Raw genomic sequence first — 23,751 nt, forward strand, 5'->3', positions numbered from 1 at the left:
CTCCTGATCAGTCTTACTACCTGTAACATGAGGATAATAATAAATATCTTATAAGGATAACATATGGCCGACTCTTACCCATCCATGCCAACAGATGTAAAAATAGCCCAAAAGAGTAAAGTTTGGCAGACCCGTTTATAGTTGATTCCACGATGCCTTTATGTGATTTTTCTTTTCCGAGAGAGATTTCTTTTCTGATTATATTTTACTTAATATAATATAAGTTCCTTTGTCTTTCTAGAGCATGGGTCATCTGGTGGGGGTGGTTGGGAATATGCTGGCTGATGAGAAGATAGTTTAGGATTTAACATGAATTTAGATAGCATATTATTAAAAGTTCAAGACCCAAAAGTGATTTGACTTTCAGGTGATGCGTATCAGGAGGCCCAAAAGGTTTCAGGGACTTTTCTGAGGTCACACAAAAGGTTAGAGGTAGAAGACAAACATGTGCTCCAGTTTCCTCTACCATCATACTGCCATCACATCCCTGTTCCCCTGATCACAAGATTTCTCTTGTTCAAGAGAAAATTGGTCAGTTGGAGGAGCATCTTTGATTGTGACCCCCAAAGATCAATGATATCTCCTTGACTCTTCGAGATGGGAGGGTTGGGGAGGAAGGTAGCTTATGCTGGGCAATATAAATATGCTGGATAATAAATGTATTATGTAGTACCAGAGAATAGATGTGTGGCAAACTAGGGACGGAAGGGAGAAATCCATGGAAGGGTAGAAATAACCTACTAGGGAAGGGAAGATTTAGAGAGAACATCTCTGACTGTTTGGAGGCAGGAACACAGGCAGAAATTTGGATGTGTCTTCCATTTCCATGCACAGATGGACACAGTTTGATTAGTGTGTAGTTACATCTCTTTATGTTCTTTTTTCCATGGGTGTGGGTATCATCGTTGTGTATCTGTTAGTCTATGTGAAAGTGTAAAATTATGGATTAATATAAGTACATGTAAACTTGTGAGTAATTGTATATGAATTGTAAGGATCTATGGTTGTATGGGCATATGTGAATGCATGCTTGGGTGTATACACATACATGTGATTTCTGTATATTCATGCATTTATTACATGCATCTGTGCATATATTTGCAAATAGACATACATGAGGTTAGACGTGCATGAATATGGCATGTATGCAGAGCAAGCTCCATGGTGAAAATTCCAGGCAGAGGCAGAGTTAAAGCAGTCTTCTTCACTGAGACTGAGTCCTGGCCAGGAGAGGGTTAAAGCAGTCTTTCCTATTACAGTCAATCTCCTGCTGCTGACCCATTTATAATGGAGAGGCATTTGTGCCTCTCTTCCCCTGTCTCAGTTCTGCTTCTGTAGCGGAACAGGGACGTGGACAGAATATACCCAGCCAGAGCTCAATCGATAAGAGGGGCAAGTCTGAGTAGTATTTACACCTTGAAAGAGGTCTACCCACACCCTATTTTTATTGCTGCAGTCTTTCTTCCCACCTCCCCCTCCTGTCTCTTTTTCTGCCTCTCAATCTCAGTCTCATTATTGAAGATATTTCAATATCTCAATATTTCACTTTCTTCTTCATTTTCCCATTTCCATTGTTAATCTATTCTTTATTCCTTCTAACCTCTGCCCAATATCTCTTCTTATACTTTTTCTACCCTAACCCCAAAGTCCCCATCCTTCCCCCTTCAGGAAACCAATGGACTTCCTAGGTTCCTTCTTTATTAGGAAACCATAAGTAAGACTATTCAGGAACCCATGTTTAAGACCTGGGATGGAAGGGGTGGTATTTCTGGAGAGGCCCCCTTGAATGACCAGAGGGTTATACCTGAAGAGAACTGGGTTAATGAGCCCCAGTTCTTTTCTGACATCTCCCTTTGATAACTTAGCTGCAATGACTACTAAGGCATGAACCACTCCTGGTTATTAAGCAATGAAGGTCACACCATATGTCATTTCATACAGGAATTTTCTCTGGGATTTGTAAGGTCTCCAATTTGACCCATGACCCTCAGACTTCAAGCTATCCATAATCCACAGACAGACAGAGCACATAGAAGCTCACTGTTAGATTTGCAGCAATTTTTAAGCCTTGGCAAGACAAACTCAATTAACAGAACTCATTGCTGCCTCCCATTTAGATAAAAATACTCAGATAGTTGCTGACCCGTTACCTAAGGAAGTTATGATTTCTAAAAGCCCAAATAAACTGCCCTATTTTACCAAAAACTAAATAAACTAAATGTCTGAGAATCAGAATTTTTTCTCAGAAACAAACAGAACCACCCAATGAATTAGTTTGAATTGAAACTTAATCAACATATATTTCCTAAAAACTATTGAGCCAAATCAAAACATTAAAATATACTCTGAAATGATCAGCTATCTCATTTGGCACAACGCTGGTTTCCCAGGTATGATTTCCCAGAGTGTGATAGGGAATAGGAAGGTTTTAAAGGAAAAATATACATGTGTATACACATATTTATAAACCACATGTAAGTATACCTTACAAAGATTTACAAAGTTATATGCAATATACATATAAACTAGTATTTATAAAGTATATATTAATGTTTTTCTTTGCTGACTTAGGAAGCTTACAGCCCTGGAAGTGTCCTTCAGATGAAATGAGCAAATGGAACACCCTGTGGAAATTCCAGCACCGGCTAATAAAAAATATCTCCATGGTACCTCAGGCTCAGAGACAAAAATACTGTAATTGGAGATGGTATAATTCTGCATCTAAATTGAAAGTATATATTAAATAAGATAATGTATGCAAAGTATTTTGCCAGCTTATCAACTTTATTACTATAAAATATTATTATATGACTATCTATATATATTTATATTTATATCTATATCTATATCTATATATATATATATATATATACACACTGGATGTATCAATTGGAAATACTATAAAACTAAAATTTCATTAGACATATTCTAAAGCCTTTTCTTTGTAGTGTTTTTCCTGTAGGTCTTTATTAAGAGACATTCTAATTCATCTGTAATTAATTTTGAAATAGGTGCTCTTGAGTCACAATTCCTGATCAGAGTTATACTGAACACAACCTATTGATTTTCCCCACCCATATTTTCAGGGACACTTAGCCGACACTTAAAATGTACCCAAACAGCCACCAGTTCTCCATTGGGTTCAGTGTGCAGCTAATTTCATGTCCTGCTTTTTTCATTCAAAATAATGAATATTTTAGGAATAGATCCTTTGGAGCAACTGAAACTGTATGCTTGTCTGGGTGTGTACATAAAATTAAATTACATAAATTGAAATTAAAAAGGATTCATAACCTTAAATCTGAAACTGACCAAAGCACTTTCATTGTTCAAATCTATTTCTAGTTTTTTTTCCTTGGAAAATCTTTCCCTTTATACCTGAAAGCAGCAGGTTGGGAGAAACACATAATAGTTATAAGAGAAGAGAAGGAGGAATTTTAATTAGAGGCTCACTAGCTTAGAAAAACCTAGGGAATGGGGGGGGGAGGGATAGGAAACATGAGTCCTAAAACTCAAAAATGTCACTTTTTTTTTTGAAAGCAAAATGAAATACCCTGAAGGGGAGAAAATAATACTACAGAACAGTACTTGCTGAAATGGTTCCAAATATAGAAATAAGCCGGCATTGCTATTTAGTGTAAGAGAAGATTGTGAAACACCAGAGGTAATCTGTTTTCTTGATTTCCTTCCATGTCTTTCTCTTCTCATCTTTTCCTAGCCTTTATTTTCCATTCCATCTTTTTTCTCTTTCCTTGTGTTTTTATTTTCTCATATTTTCCATTTTCTTTTTTTCTCTCCTTTATTTCCTGTTTTCTTTTTTCTTATTTTCTTTCATTTTCTTCTCCTTTGTTGTTGCAACTCCTTTTCCCTCTTCTCTTTCTTTGCCTTTTTTCCATATAAAGACATATTGAATCTCCTGCCCCACCTCCTCTCTGTTTTATTTGTTTGTTTACAGATCTATATTCAGTGGACTCTTAAAATGATATAACCCCCTTCCATCCTCCCTACCCACCTCGCTTAGCCCTATGAAATGAGTTTGGCACCCAAAAGATTCTATTCTCTTCCTTCCATCATTTGCCATGTTTCCTTTCAAAATCTTTAGGTTAGACTAGCTGTGAGGCAAAAGCACTGGCCTTCCTGAAATATTTGGGGGGGTTTATTTCGCAGCAGGAATTATTTATCTAGCAATGTCTGCCAGGAAATTCCAAACACCCAGTCATTCGGAGGTCATTGATGACTGACTGTGCCCTCTTCATATTTCTCAGGCTAGTGCTAAAGCATCTCAGGGAGGGCTCGGCTGGGCTATATTAGCTCGCTATCTTTCTTCCCTGTTAATTTGAGTGCTCAGATGATACATTGCTCATGTACACACACACACACACACACACACACACACACACACACACACACACATATACACACATGCACGCAGGCACGCACAGACACTCTCCTGACAATGTTAGCCAGGGAATATTGCTTTTTTGGACTTTGACACTGGCTGCAACTTTGAGAGGAATTTAAGTGATATTTACTGCATAGAAATTTCTCATTGGAGTTCTGCTCTCTTGGTTCATCCTGCTGACAACACAGTAGATTTATTCTGTTATCAACTAGCCCCTCAGTATGAGATTTAAACTTAATTAACTTCATTGGAAGCTGGGGCTGTGGGACCTTTGGCCACCCTGCAAGGTTCTGTACACAGCTCATCCTTAGCTCTCATGAAAGGAGAAATATTAATAGTATTGCTTAGGAAAATTAAAAAAAATAAAACTCCAAACTCATGCCGCATTTTGCACATTTCTTAAGAGGTTATGTGGAGATGATAGGGTGATAACCTTCCTAGGAAAAAAACAAACAAACAAAATCACCATGCTGTTGGGTGTAGAAGAGGATGAAAAATGGTTTGGATATTAATTGCAAATTAATCTTTGTGTTGTACAATGCTATTAGCATCAGTGAAGAGCAAATAATAACCTAAAATCATGGGTTCCCTTGCTCTTTTGTTTTTATGACCCCTGAGGAGATCTCAAGGGATCTCAAGCTTTTTACATATTGTAGAAAACAAACAAATGAATTTTACCTGTTTCATAGGTCCACAATTTCACTGGCATGTTATGGATAATTCTTCTGTCCGTGCAGATTCTCTTATTCTCTTATGCATTACTAAGAGGTTTTGATGATTTGCTGGGACGGAAAAAATTAGACGCCTAGTGGTCTGGCTTTGGTTGAGGGGCCCCTCTACCTTAGTCTAGCCTCAAAGTTGACAGACACATGGCATGGCCTAGTTGATGGAGCCCACATGCAAAGTGTTTCATGGAAACCCAATGATGCTCAAAGACTATTTCTACTAAAACTTGTATTTTAATCAGTATAATTTTCAATATTCCAAGGTAACTTCTGTGCTGTGATGGCATTGGAGCAAGACTTTAATGGAAGATATTTACTTTAATTGTGAAGAATAAAGATAGAAGATAGAAAAATCAATAAATGGCACCATTAAAGAGCAAAGAATCATGTATTATATAATTAAGGAAATCAAAGGGATTGCTTTATATTGAAAATACACCTAGTCCTCTTCAGATGCTGTGGTAGAATTAGAACAGAATTAGATTGACTTGAGAATTGATGTTCAGAACATGGAAATGCTTTGTAATTCATGAGGCACCATTCCAATGGAAGGTATTCGTTAGAACATTAGCAATAACAATAGCAGTAATGATGACAGTCTCCCACTAAAGTCCCACTCCCATACCTCATCATGGCCTGAAGGTGACCTTGGCTGTGATGTTCAAAGATTATTTCTACTGACCTGAAAAGGCTTCACTCAATAAAGGACAGACTGAGTATCTGTCCTCAGAGGAGCAGTCTTCTAAATATGGAGAGGTTCATCACTAAATATCTGATAAAATAAATACCGATATAAATGAAATCTCAAGCATTGAAATACATAATAATAAAAATCATTATTATTGCTGGGAGAAAGAACCCATTTGTTGCAATCAAATAAGGCAGATATGAATTGGTATCTTCTTTCTCTCTATGTACACAACTACTGACTTGTTTTTCTCCTCTTAAGATCCTTCAGAGAATAACAAGCCTGAAATCCACTAGAAATTGAAAAGAATATCATCATGTTTCCTTCTCTCAATAACAATTCTACACAGAACTGACTTTTTAATTTAGAACATTGCCTAATTTTTTGGTTTGTTTGTTTGCTTTTTAACAATGTCTCTCACCCTTAACCACTGGCTATTTTGAAATATAACCATAGTCGAGTCCTAACTTCTCGTTAGATAAATACAAGCAAAAACAAGAAAAAAATTACCAGTCCGAGGACTCAATGCATAAATCATGCATTGCTATTTTTACTCCCATGCCCTCTCTTTTAAACTTATTGGGCTACCCCACAATCCCCTTTTGGAGTGATCAAGGATTATTGATTCCCTGGGGAATTTATCTAACCAGAAATTCCAGTATATTAGGTTATTGCCTCCTCTCAGGGCATTTCTCTACCCACTAATACAAGAAGACAGACATTTTGAAGATAAATAGGAAATGCCATAAAAGTTTACATGCCTTTCTTGGAGCTAAGGTTGAGACCCGAGCTGGGTCCCAAGTTAGTCGGCAATTTCTCTAATTGCCACCGGTGTTGTAGACACCATAACCTATTGGACTGGAGTGTGTTAGGGACAATTTCCCTAGGCTGATCTGTTTTTCACCCTAGTGTTTTAGGCAACCTTAGCATCTCAGTTTAGTGTTCAGATTTATGCATGGTGCACCTGTCCACCCCTCTGTACTCACACACTTACACATACAAAATGGCCCAATAATAAAACTTGGCTGAATTGATTGTCTCCCAGTGACCTAGAGTCTCTGTCTGTCTTGATATTGGTGTTATTAGGCTGTGGGCTGCAATACTCATCCAACTTCTCCCCCCCTTCATACCTTTCTTATTTCAGACATTTGGTAACAAATTGAAATTGCAAGTCCCATATTACACACCATAGCTCACCAATCCCCTTAACCAATTCATAATTGACTTTTAAATCATTTAGGTACAAAAGCAAATAATAATAGGCTCACTGTTCAGCAGCTAATAAATTCTAGCTCATGAAAACGGAGGGAGAAAGCTTAGATCATAAAAATTAAATATTTATGTAGATACCATACCCACACAGATATATAAATGCATACACACACATTTTAGACATCGCTATTCATTTTTAATTTCTTATGTGACGTCTAATAATAAAGGTTTTTCCAAAGGAGAAATGAAAGGACGGTTTATTGCCTCCAAATTAATAAGAGAAAACTTTGCTATAATATCTAATGTTCTCTCTCCCTTCCAAAAAAAAAAGATGCCAAAAAATATTAAATCAACAAAATTATCTTTTCTCTATTGTGAGAATCAGCAAGTTAATATCCATAAAACACTGAGAGCTCCCTCGGTTGAAGGGTGCTATATAAATACAAAATATCATTGTAATTTATTATTGAACAGAGTCAATTTTTCCACCGAAACCATTTTTCAAACCTTCCCCAACCCAGGTTTCTCTGATGGGCGCTTTGACTGTGAGCCAAAACACCTCTCCTGGCCATAGGGAGATGATCAATCAATTTAATATGAAGACTCCTAAAAGAAGGTCTGCTGATAACTTAGTAGAAGCTGACATAGAATCTCACTTTTTCAATTAAGTTCCCAGGAACACACAGTGGGCTGCCCAACACCTCAGGACTAACTATTCTTTTGCCCTCTCTACATTGTTGACAACTTGTTCAAATCCTGAAGAGGAGTGCCACTCTTGTATATTAAAGCAGCTAGGGTAGGCACCCGCCCATACCTGCCCTTCCATCCCCAGCTAAAAATTTAACCATAATAGGTGATAAGACTTTACAATATTTCTATTCCCTAAGCCAAGTTCAGGTAATTTGAATTGTAGTTCTATCTTAGCAAGTCTTCGGCAGCTCCCAAAGTTCCCCAAACTGGTGACAGTAGTTAATAATAATAATAAAGGACTTTCTTACTTCTAGTTGGCCAAAACCGAGGCTGAATTTTCCAACAGCTGCATAAAAGTACAGAAAACAAATCATAACTCAAAACAAGGAGTTCCTATAACTGAAATCTCTAAGTGGGGTTAGAAATAGAAATACATCTTTTGAAATTGGCTCAATGAGTGAGATCAGTACCATCTGGGGAATGATTCAAATTTGAATGAGTAGAATCTGTTTTACTAAAAGAATCAAGAGACCAAAGGACTGGTTATTCAGAAGCTTAAAGTTCCATTGGCTTTTCTGTTGTGAGATTATTTTTGATATGTCAAAGGAATTCTTAGGAGAAAAAAGACAGCAGCTGTTTCAAATTTTAGAGCTCCTTAGTTGTGTGTGTGTGTGTGTGTGTGTGTGTGTGTGTGTGTGTGTGTGTATGAAGTAGATTCAGTTTTGTAATTAATTCGGACAAATACCGGGTCAACCATTTTTCGATCTGGTGTAGTTCATTGTCCAAACATGGCCTTCTTCTCTGCAAGGCCAACACCTTTCCTCTCCCAAGGAACACCTAGCTTTTCACATTTCATTTTCAAGATAACCAGATCTCTAAAATTCATCCTCATTCACTAATAAAAGCCCAGGAACAAATATAAAACTCAGCTGCAGCAACCCATGACTCTTACTTGTTGAGATTTAGAAAATTTCATAATATGATTTGTCACAGAGAGAGAATCAAGTCTGGTTCATCGACTCAGATCTGGTGAGGAGGGGAGGGGCCTGAAGGGGGAAGGAAATTCCATTTGGAATGACCTCCAGCAAACCTTCACAAGTAACAAAATTGGAAGTGTTTGCTGCTGAAGGCTGAGGTTTTCAAAACCCTTTTGTGTATCCATCAATAATTCGCTATTTATGTGCACTCAGACAAAGACTTGAGTAAACTGAGTACGGAAACATAGGTGGAAAATTTGACTTTGCTAAAATACCGGAAAAAAGCAAAATTTTAGGATTCCCCCGCCCCAGGACTGGGTAACTCTTGGAAACACCTAAGAGACCTGTTTAGGCATCTATTCAAATTCACGATTCCACTGTTCAGAATATTTTCTAGCGTCCAAAATCGGGCTCCCTTGCCTGCCTAGGAGGTTTAAGTTGGCATTGGGCTCCTTTAAAGGAAAGACAGAAAAGGCTATCGAAGAAGGAAGAAAACTGTAAACATGAATACTTGAGAAAGGATTTCTCTCGCCCGGCTCAGCCGTGCCGGCCGTTGCCGGGTTCAGGCCTTTGCAGCGCCCCGGGAATGAATTCTGGGGCTGGGGGGGGGGCAGCGATGGGGCCAGAATAACGGATGGGGAGCTAGGGACCACAAACGCAGCTTGCTGCGGCATCCATCATTTTGCACCATCCCGCCCGCCAACCTGTGACTCTGGAGCGTTTCCAGCCTCGCGCTTGGGGAAAAGTCCTAGCACGCACCCTCAGAAAGCTCCGGGAGCTGTCCAGACCCTCAGCCGGCGGTCTTTTCCGTCTTGCAGGGACTGTGGATGGCGGAGGGAAGAAGGGGCGCGGGGGAGCCAGTGGGAATCATCAGGGGAGGAGGACGGAGCCCCGGTTTCCTCCCCCTCTCTGCCCACCTCTCCGCTCCCCTGCCCCCCAGAGCCGAGCTTCTCGGGTTTCTTTGCCTCCTCCACAGCCCCTGCCCCGGGGCCGCGCTTCCCGGGCAGCCTGGGCGCCCCGGGGCTCCGTCCTTCTCAGCGGCCGGGTGGCCAAGGCCAGGATCGCCAGGCGGCACCCCGTGCAGCCATCGGAGGCCTGCCCAAGTTCGGGGAGCAGCGGAGGGCCTCGTGCTCTCCCCGGGGAGCCGCTCTTTCGGGTTGTTCTAGGGACCCCGACCCCCCAGTCCGACGACCCGTGGAGACTAGCTGCTCCTTCGCGCGGCTCGTGGGCCTTCGAAGGAGATGCCCCGTTCCCCACCTCCTCTCACACCCCTTACGTTTGAGGGAGACCCTGCGCCCCCGCCATCCTCACCCCCAACCCGGCCCCGCTCCTTTGCTTTCTGCTTGGCTTCTAAAAAGACGGGACCTTTGCCCAGAGTCTAAACAGAGGCGAAGTCTATAAATAGCCTCACTTTTCTCTTCCCCTGGTCTTCCTCCCCAAACCTCTCCTCCGGGCTCAGCTCCAAGCCCTGGGGCGGGGGGAGGGCGGGGGGGGCGGGGGGGCTCCAGGCAAATCGATGCCGGTGCCCTTAAAGCTAGATGCGAATCTCCCTTCCGCCCACCCAAGCTACCCAGCCCAGCCCGGCCGCGCCCCTCTTGGCAGAGCCACCTGTTCTTCGGGAGGGCAAGGAGGGGAAAGCGGCGCCCCCGGCCCTGCCCTCAAACACTCAGAAACCTTATTAAACCGACCTGGAAAGGCACGGCGCCCCACCCCCATCCCCCCAAGACCCTTATTAAATTAGAACCGCAGCAGCCGAAAAAAGGGCTTGTTTCCCCCTCCTGCAGGGGAGCGGGAGCAGAGATAACAGGATTTTTATCTCGGTAATGATGATAACATCCTGGGCTTTGCAGCTAAAACCGCCGAGCAGATGTCGGTGTCTCTTAGGCTAGTTGGACGTGAGCTCGTGTGTGTGTGTGTGTGTGTGTGTGTGTGTGTGTGTGTGTGTGTGTGTGTAAATTGGGGGGGGGGTCTGAGACCCTGGGGCTGGGGTGTGGCCAGCAGTAGAGGGGGGGAGATGTGGGGAAGGGCAGGTGTCGATATTCTGACCCTCTGGTGTCACCCCTCCCCCCCCAGCAATGCCCCTACACACTGGATTTGCCTCAGGCTGCTGGGTATACACCGTCCACACTGACCATGTCACTGGTTGTTCTCATCCTTCCTAGTGATTGGGGACGTTGGAGTGATGGAACTCAGGCAAAGGGAGATGGCCCCGGGAAGGATAATGTATCGGGCAAAGAGGAAAAAGTTGCCCTCTAAACCATTTTATGCTCATTGGATCTAGGTGCTATAAGAACAAAGATAGAACATAGGGCAGCTATGGGAGAGTGGATAGAGTGCCTGACCTGAAATTAGGAAGACTCATCTTCATGAGTTCAAATCTGGTCTCAGTCACTTCCCAGGGTATGACCTTGAGCAAGTCACTTAATCCTGTTTGCCTCAGTTTACTCATCTACAAAGTAAGCTGGAAGAAATGGCATACTCCAGTGTCTTTGCCAAGAAAACCCCAAGTGGGTCATGAAGATTCAGACACAACAGAAGCAATGAAAGTGGGACATGGTGGCTAACTTTAAGCATTTGAAGGATGGTAATGAGGAAGGGAGACTGGCATTGTCCTCCATGACCCCAAAGAACAGACAGTTGTGTTCTTGTGGCCAGTTGCAAAGAGGCAGATGGAAGTTTGATTGTTAGTGAAATAACTTCCTGACTATTGGAGCTATCTTGAGTTGAAATGTGGGTTAAATTCCTCTCTAAGAAAGGAGGAAACTGGGGACAGTTAGGTGGCTCAGTGGATAGAGCTTTTGCCCTGGAGTCAGGAGGATCTGAGTTCAAATTTGACCTTAGACACTTAATAATTACCTAGCTGTGTGACCTTGGGCAAGCCACTTAACCCCATTCCCTTGCCAAACAAAAAAAACAACAAAGAAAAATTAAAATTAGAAGGGAAATTGTGAACTGGGAAAGAAAGGAGGAAACTACTGTTCTCAAGAAAAGTCTGATTGGCCAGCATCAGACACATTGTAGAGAGGACTCTCTCAGGTACAAATTGGACTGGATGTCTATGGAGGTCCCTTGCAATTCTGAAAAATTTCCTAGTGGGGCTGACTTTCACTCAACAAGTGCGATAAAGCCAGAACATGAAAGACTCAAAAAAGGAAGGGTGGTAAACCGAGAATTAGAGAACCAAGATTAGTCACTGTGAAGGAGGGATGAGGATGGGAGTTGGGGCAACTGATAATTTTAAGGCAAAAGATGCAAGAAACTATCTTCAATTACAATTAAAAAAGAATAATTGTTATTCATATCATTGAAAAGGAGAGAAAGAAGAGTCCCTTTTCACCTTTGAAACTATATATAAGCCACAAGAGGGATTTAAGTTAGACATTAGGAAAAACTTCAGAAATGAAATGTATATTTAAGCAACGGTGAAGATTGTTTAATCAAGGGTTTAGTAGAACAAGCTCTAACTGCCTGAGAAATTTTCAATGTGCTCATTTACAGCTCAGAAATCTACAAAGCAGGGCCAGGTTTATGGTTTTGTTGTTTCTTTTAGACTCAAAAAAATACAGATTGAATTTAAAAATGAGTGTGCCTATAACACCTCCCCCCACTGTTAAATATTTCCTAGCACATCCCTATATTGCTTTATAAGCATCATTTGAGCTCAATAGGAATGCAGGAGAAGACTTAGGGACTGAAGTCATCACTAGAATGGAGGCCCAGTGATTGAAAGCTAACAACAGGCATTTATGTAGCATTTTAAGGCTTGTAAAGTGACTTTTAGAGCCTCACAACAACCAAGTTGTCACTGATGGTAGAATTTCTTCTCTGGTCATTTTAAAGAAAAAACCTGAAGATAGGGATAGATTCAGCATCTTTCCAAAAATCACTTTCACCTCTGATTTTAAAATTGAGATCCCTCCCCAAATCTAATGTCTCTATTTGTACTTTGCAACAACATTTCATTTTCATGTTGATGATTCTCAGGCTCATATTAAACTCCAGTCCAACTGCTTTCAAGTCCCTGAATATCTTGCTGTGAATACATACTCATTTCTCCAACCCCCTTTCCTCATTTCTGCCAAAGGCAGTGTGAGAAGCAAAGTATATTCATTAGAGACATGTGTTTGTATATTGGTTCAATACTTACCAGTATTGTAACTGTGGTCTAGCTTTCCCAAGTCTCACTTTTTTTAATCTATAAAATGGGAACAATCCTTATATTATCTCCCTAACAAGAAATTATTTTGTAAGTCTTGAAGTGCTATGTAAATGGAATTTAGTATTATTATCAAAGTATTTATTAGTTGAGGGTCTTTGAGCAGAAACTTGAAGGGAGGGGCAGCTAGGTGGCACATTGGATAGAGCACAGGCCCTGGAGTCAGGAGTATCTGAGTTCAAATCTGTCCTCAGACACTTAATAATTACCTAGCTGTGTGGCCTTGGACAAGCCACTTAACCCCATTGCCTTCAAAAAAAAGAAAAAGAAACTTGAAGGGAATATTATATGGGAAGGGGGCAAGGATGCCCAGTCAGGTATGATTGGGATTAGATAAGTTCTGAGATCTCTTCTAGCTCTGAGATTCTATTCTCTCAGTTTCTAGGATTTATCTGCTAAATGTTTCCCTTCAGTATTCAATTTGTAACTGAATTCTGTCTTTCTTTGCAATATATATGTCATTCCTAATTCAAATGTATCTTGCACAACATTTTCAGACCAATCCTCCTAAAATAACATTTTTATCATATCGTTGCCCTGAAAAAAGAAACCTAAACCACCTACAATGACTTTTTATTATGAACTCTTATTATATTACCCATCAATCAGTTTAACAAGCATAAAACAAAAGCCACTGCCCTCATGCAACATGTCAAGCAATATTTTCAAAGTTCTGTATGGACATGATGAGTAGTACAAGTAATATTATTGCCATTTTACAGATGAGAAAACTGAGATAATGAGTTTAATAACTGGTCCAAAATCATACTAGCTAATAAATATCTAAGGTGGTATTCCAATGCAGTTCTCCTGATTTCCAAATCCAATTATACTTCTTCATTTTATATTCTCAGTATGGCACTGAAGACTTTTCACCAATTGACCCTACTAACCTTTTCAACTTTAACAACTACTCTCCAACACCCATCTTCCAATTCCAGCCAAATCTCCTCACAGCCTACCAAACACGCATTACCCATACACACATCCATGCCTTCAATCATGGTATTTTTTTCTGTTTATAAATGTCTTTGTCCTCTTTTCTGCAAAGTCAAATACTAGTTACATCTTTGAGATTAACCTCTTCCACCAAGGCTTCTCTGATTATCTCATTCACAGTGATGTTTCCATTACTTTGAATTTCTTTAAGACCTGAGGATAATCTATCTCACTGTATCATGCCCTTGCTTAGAGACACTTTTGAAATGTTCTTTCATTGCATCTTGCTATATCTTTCCCCCCAAAATAAATGATTAACTTCTAGGGGACACCTTTTAGTATTGTAATAGTGTTGGACATACTGGGTTTAATGAATACTCGTTGATTCAAACTGAACCTTGAGTTGAACCAAAAAGCAAAATGAAATTGGCACGGCCCCAATGTTTTCAGTTGAAAATTAAATTGCTAGAGATTCTACCCCCCTGTCACAAAAATTAAGTTTTGGTTCTCCAAGCAGATTCACTCACTTCTTTGCAGTGGATTGGGATCATGATTTACCGTCAGTCTTATTTTACAGGAAAGATAAACTAGGGCATATGGGCAACTAGGTTGTGAGTGGAGAGAACATTGCTTTAGAATCAGAAAGACTCATCTTCTTGAGTTAAAAATCTGACCTCAGACACTTATTAGCTGCAGCCGAAAGCCTGGGCAAGTCACTTAACTATGCCTCAGTTTCCTCATCTGTAAAATGCACTAGAGAAAGAAATGACAAAACACTCTAGTATCTTTGCCAAGAAAACTTCAAATGGGGTCATGAGAAGTCAGATTTTATGGAAATGATTTAACAGCAATAACATGGAGGAGAAATAGCTTTGAGAGTAAGAACGAAGTCAGGAATCTAGTCTTCTGCCTCCAATGTTTGATAATAGCCAAGGAGGCTTGGGCTGTGTAACCTCCCTTGTACCTACTTAATTATCTTTCTCAGTAACTGAAAACCTACATAGATCTTGGAAGGAGCATAAATGCCTCTGAGAGGAAGTAATCATTCCTTTTAGCCTTGTCTGCTTTTAACCCAAGACCTTCCTAGACATGGTGTCATAAAGAGATTTCTTGACTTGGAATCTTAATTCCAAAAACATAATAGCTGTATAATCCTGGGCAAGTCGATTTCTTCATCTATCCTCTCTCAAAGGGTCCATAGTGGTAGGTTCTAAAGAAAGGGCAAAGTCTAAGTCTGGAAGTGAGTTGAAAAGATGTACTTCCCATGTTTTTGGTGGAAGTATGGGTAGGTAGGTGGAACAATGAATAGAGCTCTGAATCTGGAGTCAGAAAACCAGGGTTCAAATCTGGCCTCAGATTCTTATAGCTGTGTGACCCTGGACAAATCACTTACTCCTGTTTGCCTCAGTTTCCTCATCTGTAAAATGAGCTGGAAAAGGAAATGGCAAACCATTCCAGTAGCTTTGCCAAAAAACCTCCAAATGGTATCATAAGGAAACTAACATGACTGAACAACACCAAGGGATATAATATTGTCAGAAAGTCAATGGGTTGATTTCATTGAATTGTTTTGTTTTTTAATTTTCTTTTAAAATATTGGTTATAGTGGTAGTTCACTGGGGTGGGAAGCAAGAGATATATTCAGAAATGAATGTGCTATAAAAAATGAATGATATCACTGAGGTACAATTATCCAAAATTTTTAAATAAATAAAATGAAAGATCAGTTTCTGCTGGCCCCAGGTGTTCTTCATGATGAATAAATGACTTTTTCATCAATGTGGTCTTCCTGGCTCTCCCTCAGGCTTTGTTTTGAATGTGCATCTCATTTAGAGTGGGAGGGGTAGAGTGAACCCTCTCTTCTCACTCAGACTTTCCTATAAAGCTCATTTCTTACTAGGCAGTCAGCATTATCTTCCCCAACCCTGGCCTCCTCCTCCCCTATTCCCCTTCTGCCCCCAAGAAGCAAAACTTCCCAATTTCAGAGGAAAGGGCAGATCTTTGAACCCTTTGTAGCAGATCGAGTAGACAGGAAGATGGAGCGGAACAACCATTATATCTGAGTGTACGCTAGTGGCTCTTCTCTTTTTCCCCTCCCTTCGTGGAAGACAGAAGAGAATATTTTTAAAAACTCAATATAATCCCTTTCTTCTGACCTCCAGACAGATTGCTAAAGGGCTTTATAATAAGTTTCCTCTCTCTAGATGGATTGCATTAGTCACTACTGAGATGCCATCATCTCTGGCTTGGGAAATAAATAGGTGTTTAGTCCTGCCTCTTCCATAGTGGACTGGAGGATGAAGCCAGATTGAATCATGAATGTGAGATAGAAGAGGGGAAGAAAAAATTCCCAGGATAGTGGAAGGACTCATTGTTATGCCCACCAAGATATCCTGACTAAACAATTCTCAAAATCAGGGGATTGTAGAATTAAAAGGGGCTCAGAGATCAAACCTAACTTCATTTTGCAATTGAAAAACCTGGCTCCTATAATTAGCAAATTTCCATTTCCAATATTTTTTCTTTATTTTTTGAATAAATTTTGAATTTTATTTTTCTCAAAAACATGTAAAACTAGCTTCAATATTCATTTCTTATGAGATTTTTAAGTTCCATATTTTTACCTTCCTTCCCTCTCCCCCCACCTTGAAAGAGTAATCTGATAGTCGTTTTCATATGTGTACAATTGAATTTAAAAAAATTTCCAGAAATAGTTTTTTCCAAAAAATTAGTCTTGTAATACTCACACATCTATATAATTATAATATATAAATTTGAATGTGAACGGCATAAAAGTTATAATGCCTAAAAGGCCCTTTGAGAGGGATATTCACCTTCAGGCCTCTTCACCACTCATCAACTTCTCTATATTCTCTGGGATTTTGATAGTCTCAATTTCCTCATCTGCAAAATTAGCTTCATTTCAGCAAATAAAAGATGCATAATATGTGCATCTCTACTTTTTATTATAGATCATAGGATTTCAAACTGGACAAGACCTTAGATGTCATCTCAAGGTAAGAAGCAGCAATGGACCTGATTTTAAGACCTGCTGCTGACATAGATGGACTGTTATAATGTTTGTCCTTCCTTTTTGAAGAACATCATGACATCAGGGAGGTGATGCCCTGACAGGCACATGAATTGGATTTGAGGGAGGGGGGACTGTGCTAAGTCACCAGCCTCACTTTCTCCCCCAGAGCCATCTGGGTCCAGAGGCCAGATATAAATCAGGACAACTGGAGATGGCCCTGGATGCAAGGCAATCATGGTTTAGTGATTTTCCCAAGGTCACACAGCTTGTAAGTGGCATGTATCTGAGGCTAGATTTGAACTCTCATCCTCCTGAATCCAAGGCCAGTGCTCTATCCACTGCACCACCTAGCTGCTCTAAGATAAAAAAATTGAGATGGACTGTTATTTGCAGGATAACTCCCCTATTAAAATGGAGCTCCTTGAAAGTAAGGATTATGTTTGGTTTTTTTGCCTTTCTTTGTATCCTCAGCCCTTTGCTTAACATCTGTCTAGTAAACAGTTAAATGTTGATTGATTGGGGTAGTTAGGTGTCCCAGTGAATAGAGCACCGACCCTGGAGTCAGGAGTACCCGAGTTCAAATCCAACCTCAGACACTTAATAATTACCTAGCTGTGTGGCCTTGGGCAAGCCACTTAACCCCATTGCCTTACAAAAAAAAATGTTGATTGATTGACTAACTGATTATGTAAATTCTGCAAATCACTTTACCTCATGGTATCCCTGGGCAATAGAGATCATAAATTATGGATAAGTTGTTGATTTGCATCACTGGAGGGATTTTTCACACACACAGGGAGTCCTGTACATTAATAAAAATGACAAATGCAGACCTAAAAGAAAATATCCAAGATACTGTACCAGGAGCTGAAATAAAAAAAGACACCCCCCCCAAAAAAAAAAGAAAGAAAAGAAATAAGCCATTCCCTCAAAGAATTTACCTTCAACTTTACCAAGGCTTGACTCTATGACCTTTAAGGGCCTGTTCAGCTCAAAAATCCTATGATTTATAATCTAAAGTAGAGTTTCCCTTTTACTTTTACCTATTTTACATTCTCAAAGGTGTACCCCTTGAGTGCCAGATGTGTCAGAGGATCTCTGTCCTTTCCTCCTCCTATACTGACTCAGGCCAATCGATATCCCTCAAGGCCACAAAGAAGACATGCGGCAGGATTAGGGTCCTTCCTCTTGGACTGTATCACATTTACCACTTCCTGCTAAATGTGAGCCTCCTCAGAGGTTTCTCCCCGGGGCTGGCTTTGGTGACACACAACTACCTGAAAGGCTGCCTCCTGGCCCTGAATCAGAGCTCGTGTTTTTCAAGGGAACTCCCAAAGCGGGGTCCTTCCGTGGAGCAAGCTGGCTGCCTTTTCTTGGGGGTGGGACTGGGGAGCAGATGGGAACCAGGATCTGAGAAAAGGCAGCTGACTGAAAGGTCATATCAAAGGTCTGTTAGATTTGGAGCTAGCCATTCTGATAAAGGAAGCCAGCCAGGGAAGATGCTGCTGCTGCTGCTGCTGCTGTTATCCCAGGTCCTCTAATCTGGGCCCTTGTACATTCCCTCCTTTTTTCTCTTCCCACCTCTTTTGCTTCTTCTTGATCTTTCTCTAGAAGCAACCTGCCCTGGAGTAGTCTTAATTCTCTAGGTCAGCCTTTTCATATTCATCACTTCCTGCACATCCCCTCTCACAGTTATCTTTCTCCTTGGCCTTCCTCTCCCCTTCCTTCCTCTCTCTCTCTCTCTCTCTCTCTCTCTCTCTCTCTCTCTCTCTCTCTCTCTCTCTCTCTGTCTCTCCTTTTTTCTCTCTCTCTCTTTCCTTTTCATCTATCTTTCTTTTTCTTTTCATCTATCTTTCTACAAAAAGACTGCCTCCATCTTCCCCTACCCCAAGGTGAATGAGTTATCAGAGGTCATAGAGGAGATGAAGCCCAGGGCTTGAGGGTAACCCAAGTGATGAAGGACAGACATTTTATATGGCATCAAAGCAGCTGGGAATATGGGTCTAGTTGTATCTGATCTGATCAAATCACTTAATCTTTATCTGTTTCAGTTTCCTCAACTATAAAATAAGGATCAAAACAGTGCCTACCTCGCAGGGTTGTTGTATATATTCAATGAGAGAATATTTGTAAAAAGCTTAGGTGCTTAATAAATAATATAAAAAATAATATAATATTTATATTAGCCCTAGAGAAAACCTTAGGGGACATTTAATAAATAATATACAAAACAATACAAATATAAATAATAATAATAATAATATAAACAACACAAAAATATAAAATAATATAAATAATAAAATATAAATAATAATAGACAATATGAAAATAAATAATATAAAATAATAAAAACATAGGTGCTTAATAAATAATCTCTAAGAAATTCCTTACTTAGAAATGGGTTTATTTAAATTCTTGGTTTTCTCTTCCCTCTAAGAAGTATTTTAAGAGAGAAGGCAAAAGGAGACAGGAAAAAAATAGAACTAACATGGCTCTGTAGGGCAAGTGATGATAGATCTGAGTTAGAATCTACCTCAGGAACTTAACCCATGTGATCCTTGGCAAGTCACAATACCTCTTGGCCTCGTTTTCCTTCCTCATTTGTAAAATGGATGACTTATAAGCTTTCTCCCTATTCTTTATTTACAAATCTATAAGGAAAGGAAGAGCAAAGTTAAGGAGAATGGAGACTCTCAACTAAAGAAAAATGAGTTGCAACTTTCCTTAAGCTAGAGAAATGCTAGGCAGAAATTTGTGGGAAGAGTCCAGGGTGAAATCCATGCCAAATGGCAGGTTGGGCTTCTACTCAGAAAACAGTCTGTCAAAACTAGAGTGGACCTAAGGGACAGGCAAGAAAATTACCTGCTTGAAAGCTCATCTTTGATTTGCAAAAGGAAGAAGGAAGAACTTCTCAGGAAAAAGTGACCCCAAGGGAGGTGAATTAGAGGAGGGTCTTCAAACTGAAACCCAGTTTCAGATTACTTTTTCAAAATGAGGGTAAAAACCTGCTTACATTCTCATGGGGATAGCACATAGAGGAGAAAGGGATATTTTGGTGTGTAAAGTTGCTTGGGTAATGAGTGACACCACAAGGCAATAGAGGCAGACCTTTCCAGTAACTGTAGCCCATATTAAGTTCATCATAACATAATTATAGTTACAGAAATCAAAGGCAGAGGGGACTGGTGGATAAAACTGACCTTGAAGTCAAGAAGACTGGAATTCAGGTCATACTCTTGACCTTGAAGTAAATCTCTCTGTGTTCTGGGCAACTTTTATCTAAAATTGTAAGTTAAATACAAGTTGTTTGTTCATATGTATTAGTGGGGAGTGTTTACACAACCAAAAGTTCCCAATATTTATGAACTCACAGGGTTGGGCCATATAATAGACCAAATGTCCCCTAAGGTTTTCTCTAGGGCTAATATTTCATGATTTGGTGGCATCCAAGGAAGGCACATTAATTCATTCAGAAAATGTTTATTCATTCTTAGCCAAATATTTATTGAGTGAATACTGTGTATATGCCACTGTTCTCTGTACAACATACAATGACACACAAACACAGACACACAGACACAGATGCACACACACACACACCCCTGTGCATGGTCACATATATTGGTATAAAGCAACCAGTGGGCTGGCCCTCAGTTCTTGTGGTACAGTTTCCTCTAAAAGATCAGAATGTCTGTGGGTTGAGAACCTTCCCCCTACCCTATTCCCACCCCCACCCCAGCAGCAGGGGCAGCTGTGTCACTGGACATTTCATTAGTTTGCACCTCATTAAGAAGCAACTTGAAAGGGAGCTCTGAGAACCACATAATGGATCTGTGGGATTTTCAATATCCAGCATCCAACAAAAGCCTAATAAAAATTTGAGGACAGGATTCTCCCAGGAGGGATGTGTCATCATGGAATAAAAATGGAAGAGATAAAGGACAACTCCTAGAGGGGCTTTCCAGATTGTAAACTCGTTTCTTAGAAAAAGTGAGAGCTGGAGATATGTGTGTATAATCATGATGACTTTAAGGTTTACAAAATTGTTTCTTCACGACAACTCTGTGAGGTAGGTCACACAAATATTACTACTTTATAGACAAGGAAATTTAACCTCAAAGAGATTGTGACTTGCCTAGAATCACCCAGCTGTTAAGTATTGGAAAAGAAATGGAAGAGTAAATGGAAGAGAGGTTGGTTGTCTGACCCCCAAAGTCCTCATCATGTCTGCCTGAGGATAATATGCTTGTTTGTATATTTATATAAATATGCATGCACACACACTGGGTGAGCAGAGTCTGTGTACATAAATTTTACATGTACTTTATATTTTACATGTATTTGACCTTTTATATGTATATAAAAATCCATGTCATCTCCATTAAAATGTAAGTGGGAGAGAAATCCTACCCAGTCGCGTTAGTTTCAAGAGAGTATATTATAAAGGCTTTAATTCCCTTTGCATCTAAAATTATGGTTAAATAAAAATATCCTGCCTGTTTCTTTTTATGTATGTGATAAATTGTTCTTTTAGTTGCTATGCAGTTAATCAGCTTTTTATAGAAGGGGGAAGATGTCAATAAAGAGAGAAAGAGGTGGGAATGAAGGGAAGGAGACAAAGAGAAGAAGAGAGAGAGATTGGGGTTCTAATGTTCCCTTCCTCCTACTCATCATTCTATTTGAACCTTAGAATCCTAAGAATGGAAAATGTGTCAGGTTTGGAGAAGATTTAGGTTGATTCCTGTCTCTACTTACTTATAGAGTCATACCTTGGAGATATTGTGGGTTTGGTTCCAGATCTCCAAAATAAAGTGAATATCACAATAGACTCACACAAATTGTATGGTTTCCCAGTGCATATAAAACTTATGTTTACACTATACCATAGTCTATTGAGTGTGTAAGAGTAGTATATTTAAAACAGCAATGTATATACTTCAATTTAAAAATGCTTTATTGCTAAAAAATTCTGATCATCATCTGAGTCTTCAGTAAATTGTGATCTTTTTGCTGGCAGAGGATCTTACCTCAGTGATAATAGCCACTGGTTTATCACAATAGTGGTTGCTGAAGATTTGGGGGGTTACAGCAATTAATTAAAATAAAAACAAAAATGAAATTTGATTCTTCCTTTCACTTAAGTGCTTAGAGGTCAATGCAGGACTAATTTCAAAACTGTTCTATTTCAGGAAACAGGGAAATTCAAGGAAAGGGAGAGAGACAGGAATGGTGTGTTGGTGGAATAGGATCCACACAATATATTATCGATTAAGTTCACCATCTTATATGGACATGGCTCATGGCATCCCTAAACCATTACAGTAGTACAAAGTAGTACAAAGATCATTGATCACAGATTACCATAACAGATATAATAATAAAATGAAATAATGAAAGAATTTGAAATATTATGAGAGTTACCAAAATGTGACAGAGACATGATATGAGCATGTACTATTGGAAATATGAAGCCGATAGACTAGCTTGAGGCAGGGTTGTCACAAACCTTCAATTTGTACAAAATGCAATAGTTATGAAATACAATAAGACAAAGCACCATAAAACCTTGCTGGGGCAGCTACATGGGGCAGTGGATAGAGCACTGACCCTGGAGTCAGGAGGACATGAGTTCAAATCTGACCTCAAACACTTAATACTCACTTAGCTGTGTAACCTTGGTCAAGTTTAATCCCATTACCTTGCCAAAAAAAAAAGCAAAAAAAAAAAAGATTTGCCTATATTTGTGCCCTCGAGCAAGTCAAAATAAACATTTAAGTGCTTCTTGTGACTTATATGCCAGGCAGTTAAGTACTTTGCCCAAGGTCACATAGGAGGCAGACTATAAACACAAATCCTCTGACTTCAAAATTCTTTCTTCTAGCATATTGCTTCCCAAGGCAATCTCTGAAGTCCCTGCTAGTATTACCATGGTTTGAATCTTTGTAAATCAGATACTTTACCAGTAGAATTTGGAAAAAGTTTGATCCCATTCAAGGAAAGAGATTCTGAGATGGGATCCTGAGTTGAATTGTCTCAGAGATGTATGTGCAGGAGAGGCACCAAAGCTAAATTCAGAGATGCAAGCCTATGAGCCAGTGAATATGGCAGGAACTGGACCTCATGTATAAGATGTGCAGAAGAGATTTTTGTTAAGTACAGATCTGACTCATTAAATTTTGTTGGCTTCCTATCATTTCTAGAATAAAACATAAATTTCCTCGATGGGCATTTTAAACTCCTACCAACTTGACTCCATCCACGTCTTCTTTGTTCTTATGCTTTCTCCCTTTAGCACCTACAAGGGTCCTACCAAATTTGCCTTCTGTCCTTCATATGGCATCCTGGCTTTCATTTCTCCTTTTTTTCCCCATTGGCTGACTGTCCTCCATGCCTAAATGGCATTACTTCCTCCTTGGATAGAATCAATCCCTAACTTCCTTCAAATGCCATACCACCTCCTGCTTCCGACAACTTCCCTAATTACCTTTTATTTAACTATCTTAAATTTTTTATATAGACTGTATTTATTCATAAATACTATTTATTCATAAATACTAATATTCATATCTATATATGAATATATGTGTAACTATCCATCCATCTATCTATCCATCTGCACATTTATATACATGTTTTCTCCCCAATAGAATGTAAGTCTTTGTATTCCTAGTATAGAGAGTTTGTATTGAAAGCAGCTAAGTAGAATAAAAGAGCATTGGGCTAGAGTCAAAAGAGATCTCAGTTCAAATCCAGCCTCAGACAGGGGCTCTGTGGGACTCCGAGTCAAGTCACTTAATCTCTATCTGTCTCAAATTCCTCAACCATAAAATGGCGATCATAATGACACATATCTCAGGGAGACTGAGGA

The 23,751-nt window shown here is 39.7% G+C and overlaps 1 protein-coding gene across 2 annotated transcripts in view; it reads right to left on the bottom strand.

The window, feature by feature from the left end:
- CD247 (CD247 molecule) overlaps positions 1-23,751 on the bottom strand; it is a 115,335-nt gene that overhangs the window by 51,287 nt on the left and 40,297 nt on the right. Inside the window, exon 1 of one of the 2 annotated variants that reach the window (XM_074221910.1) lies at positions 5,081-9,180. The exons of the other annotated variant lie outside the window; for it this stretch is intronic. Within the exon in view, the coding sequence (XP_074078011.1) occupies positions 5,081-5,111 (31 nt within the window). The 5' untranslated portion in view covers positions 5,112-9,180. Of the gene's footprint in view, positions 1-5,080; positions 9,181-23,751 lie in introns of those variants that run through there. 2 annotated transcript variants of the gene reach the window in all.

Source organism: Macrotis lagotis, chromosome 2 (assembly GCF_037893015.1).
Source record: "Macrotis lagotis isolate mMagLag1 chromosome 2, bilby.v1.9.chrom.fasta, whole genome shotgun sequence".
NCBI classification, from domain to species: Eukaryota; Metazoa; Chordata; class Mammalia; order Peramelemorphia; family Peramelidae; genus Macrotis; species Macrotis lagotis.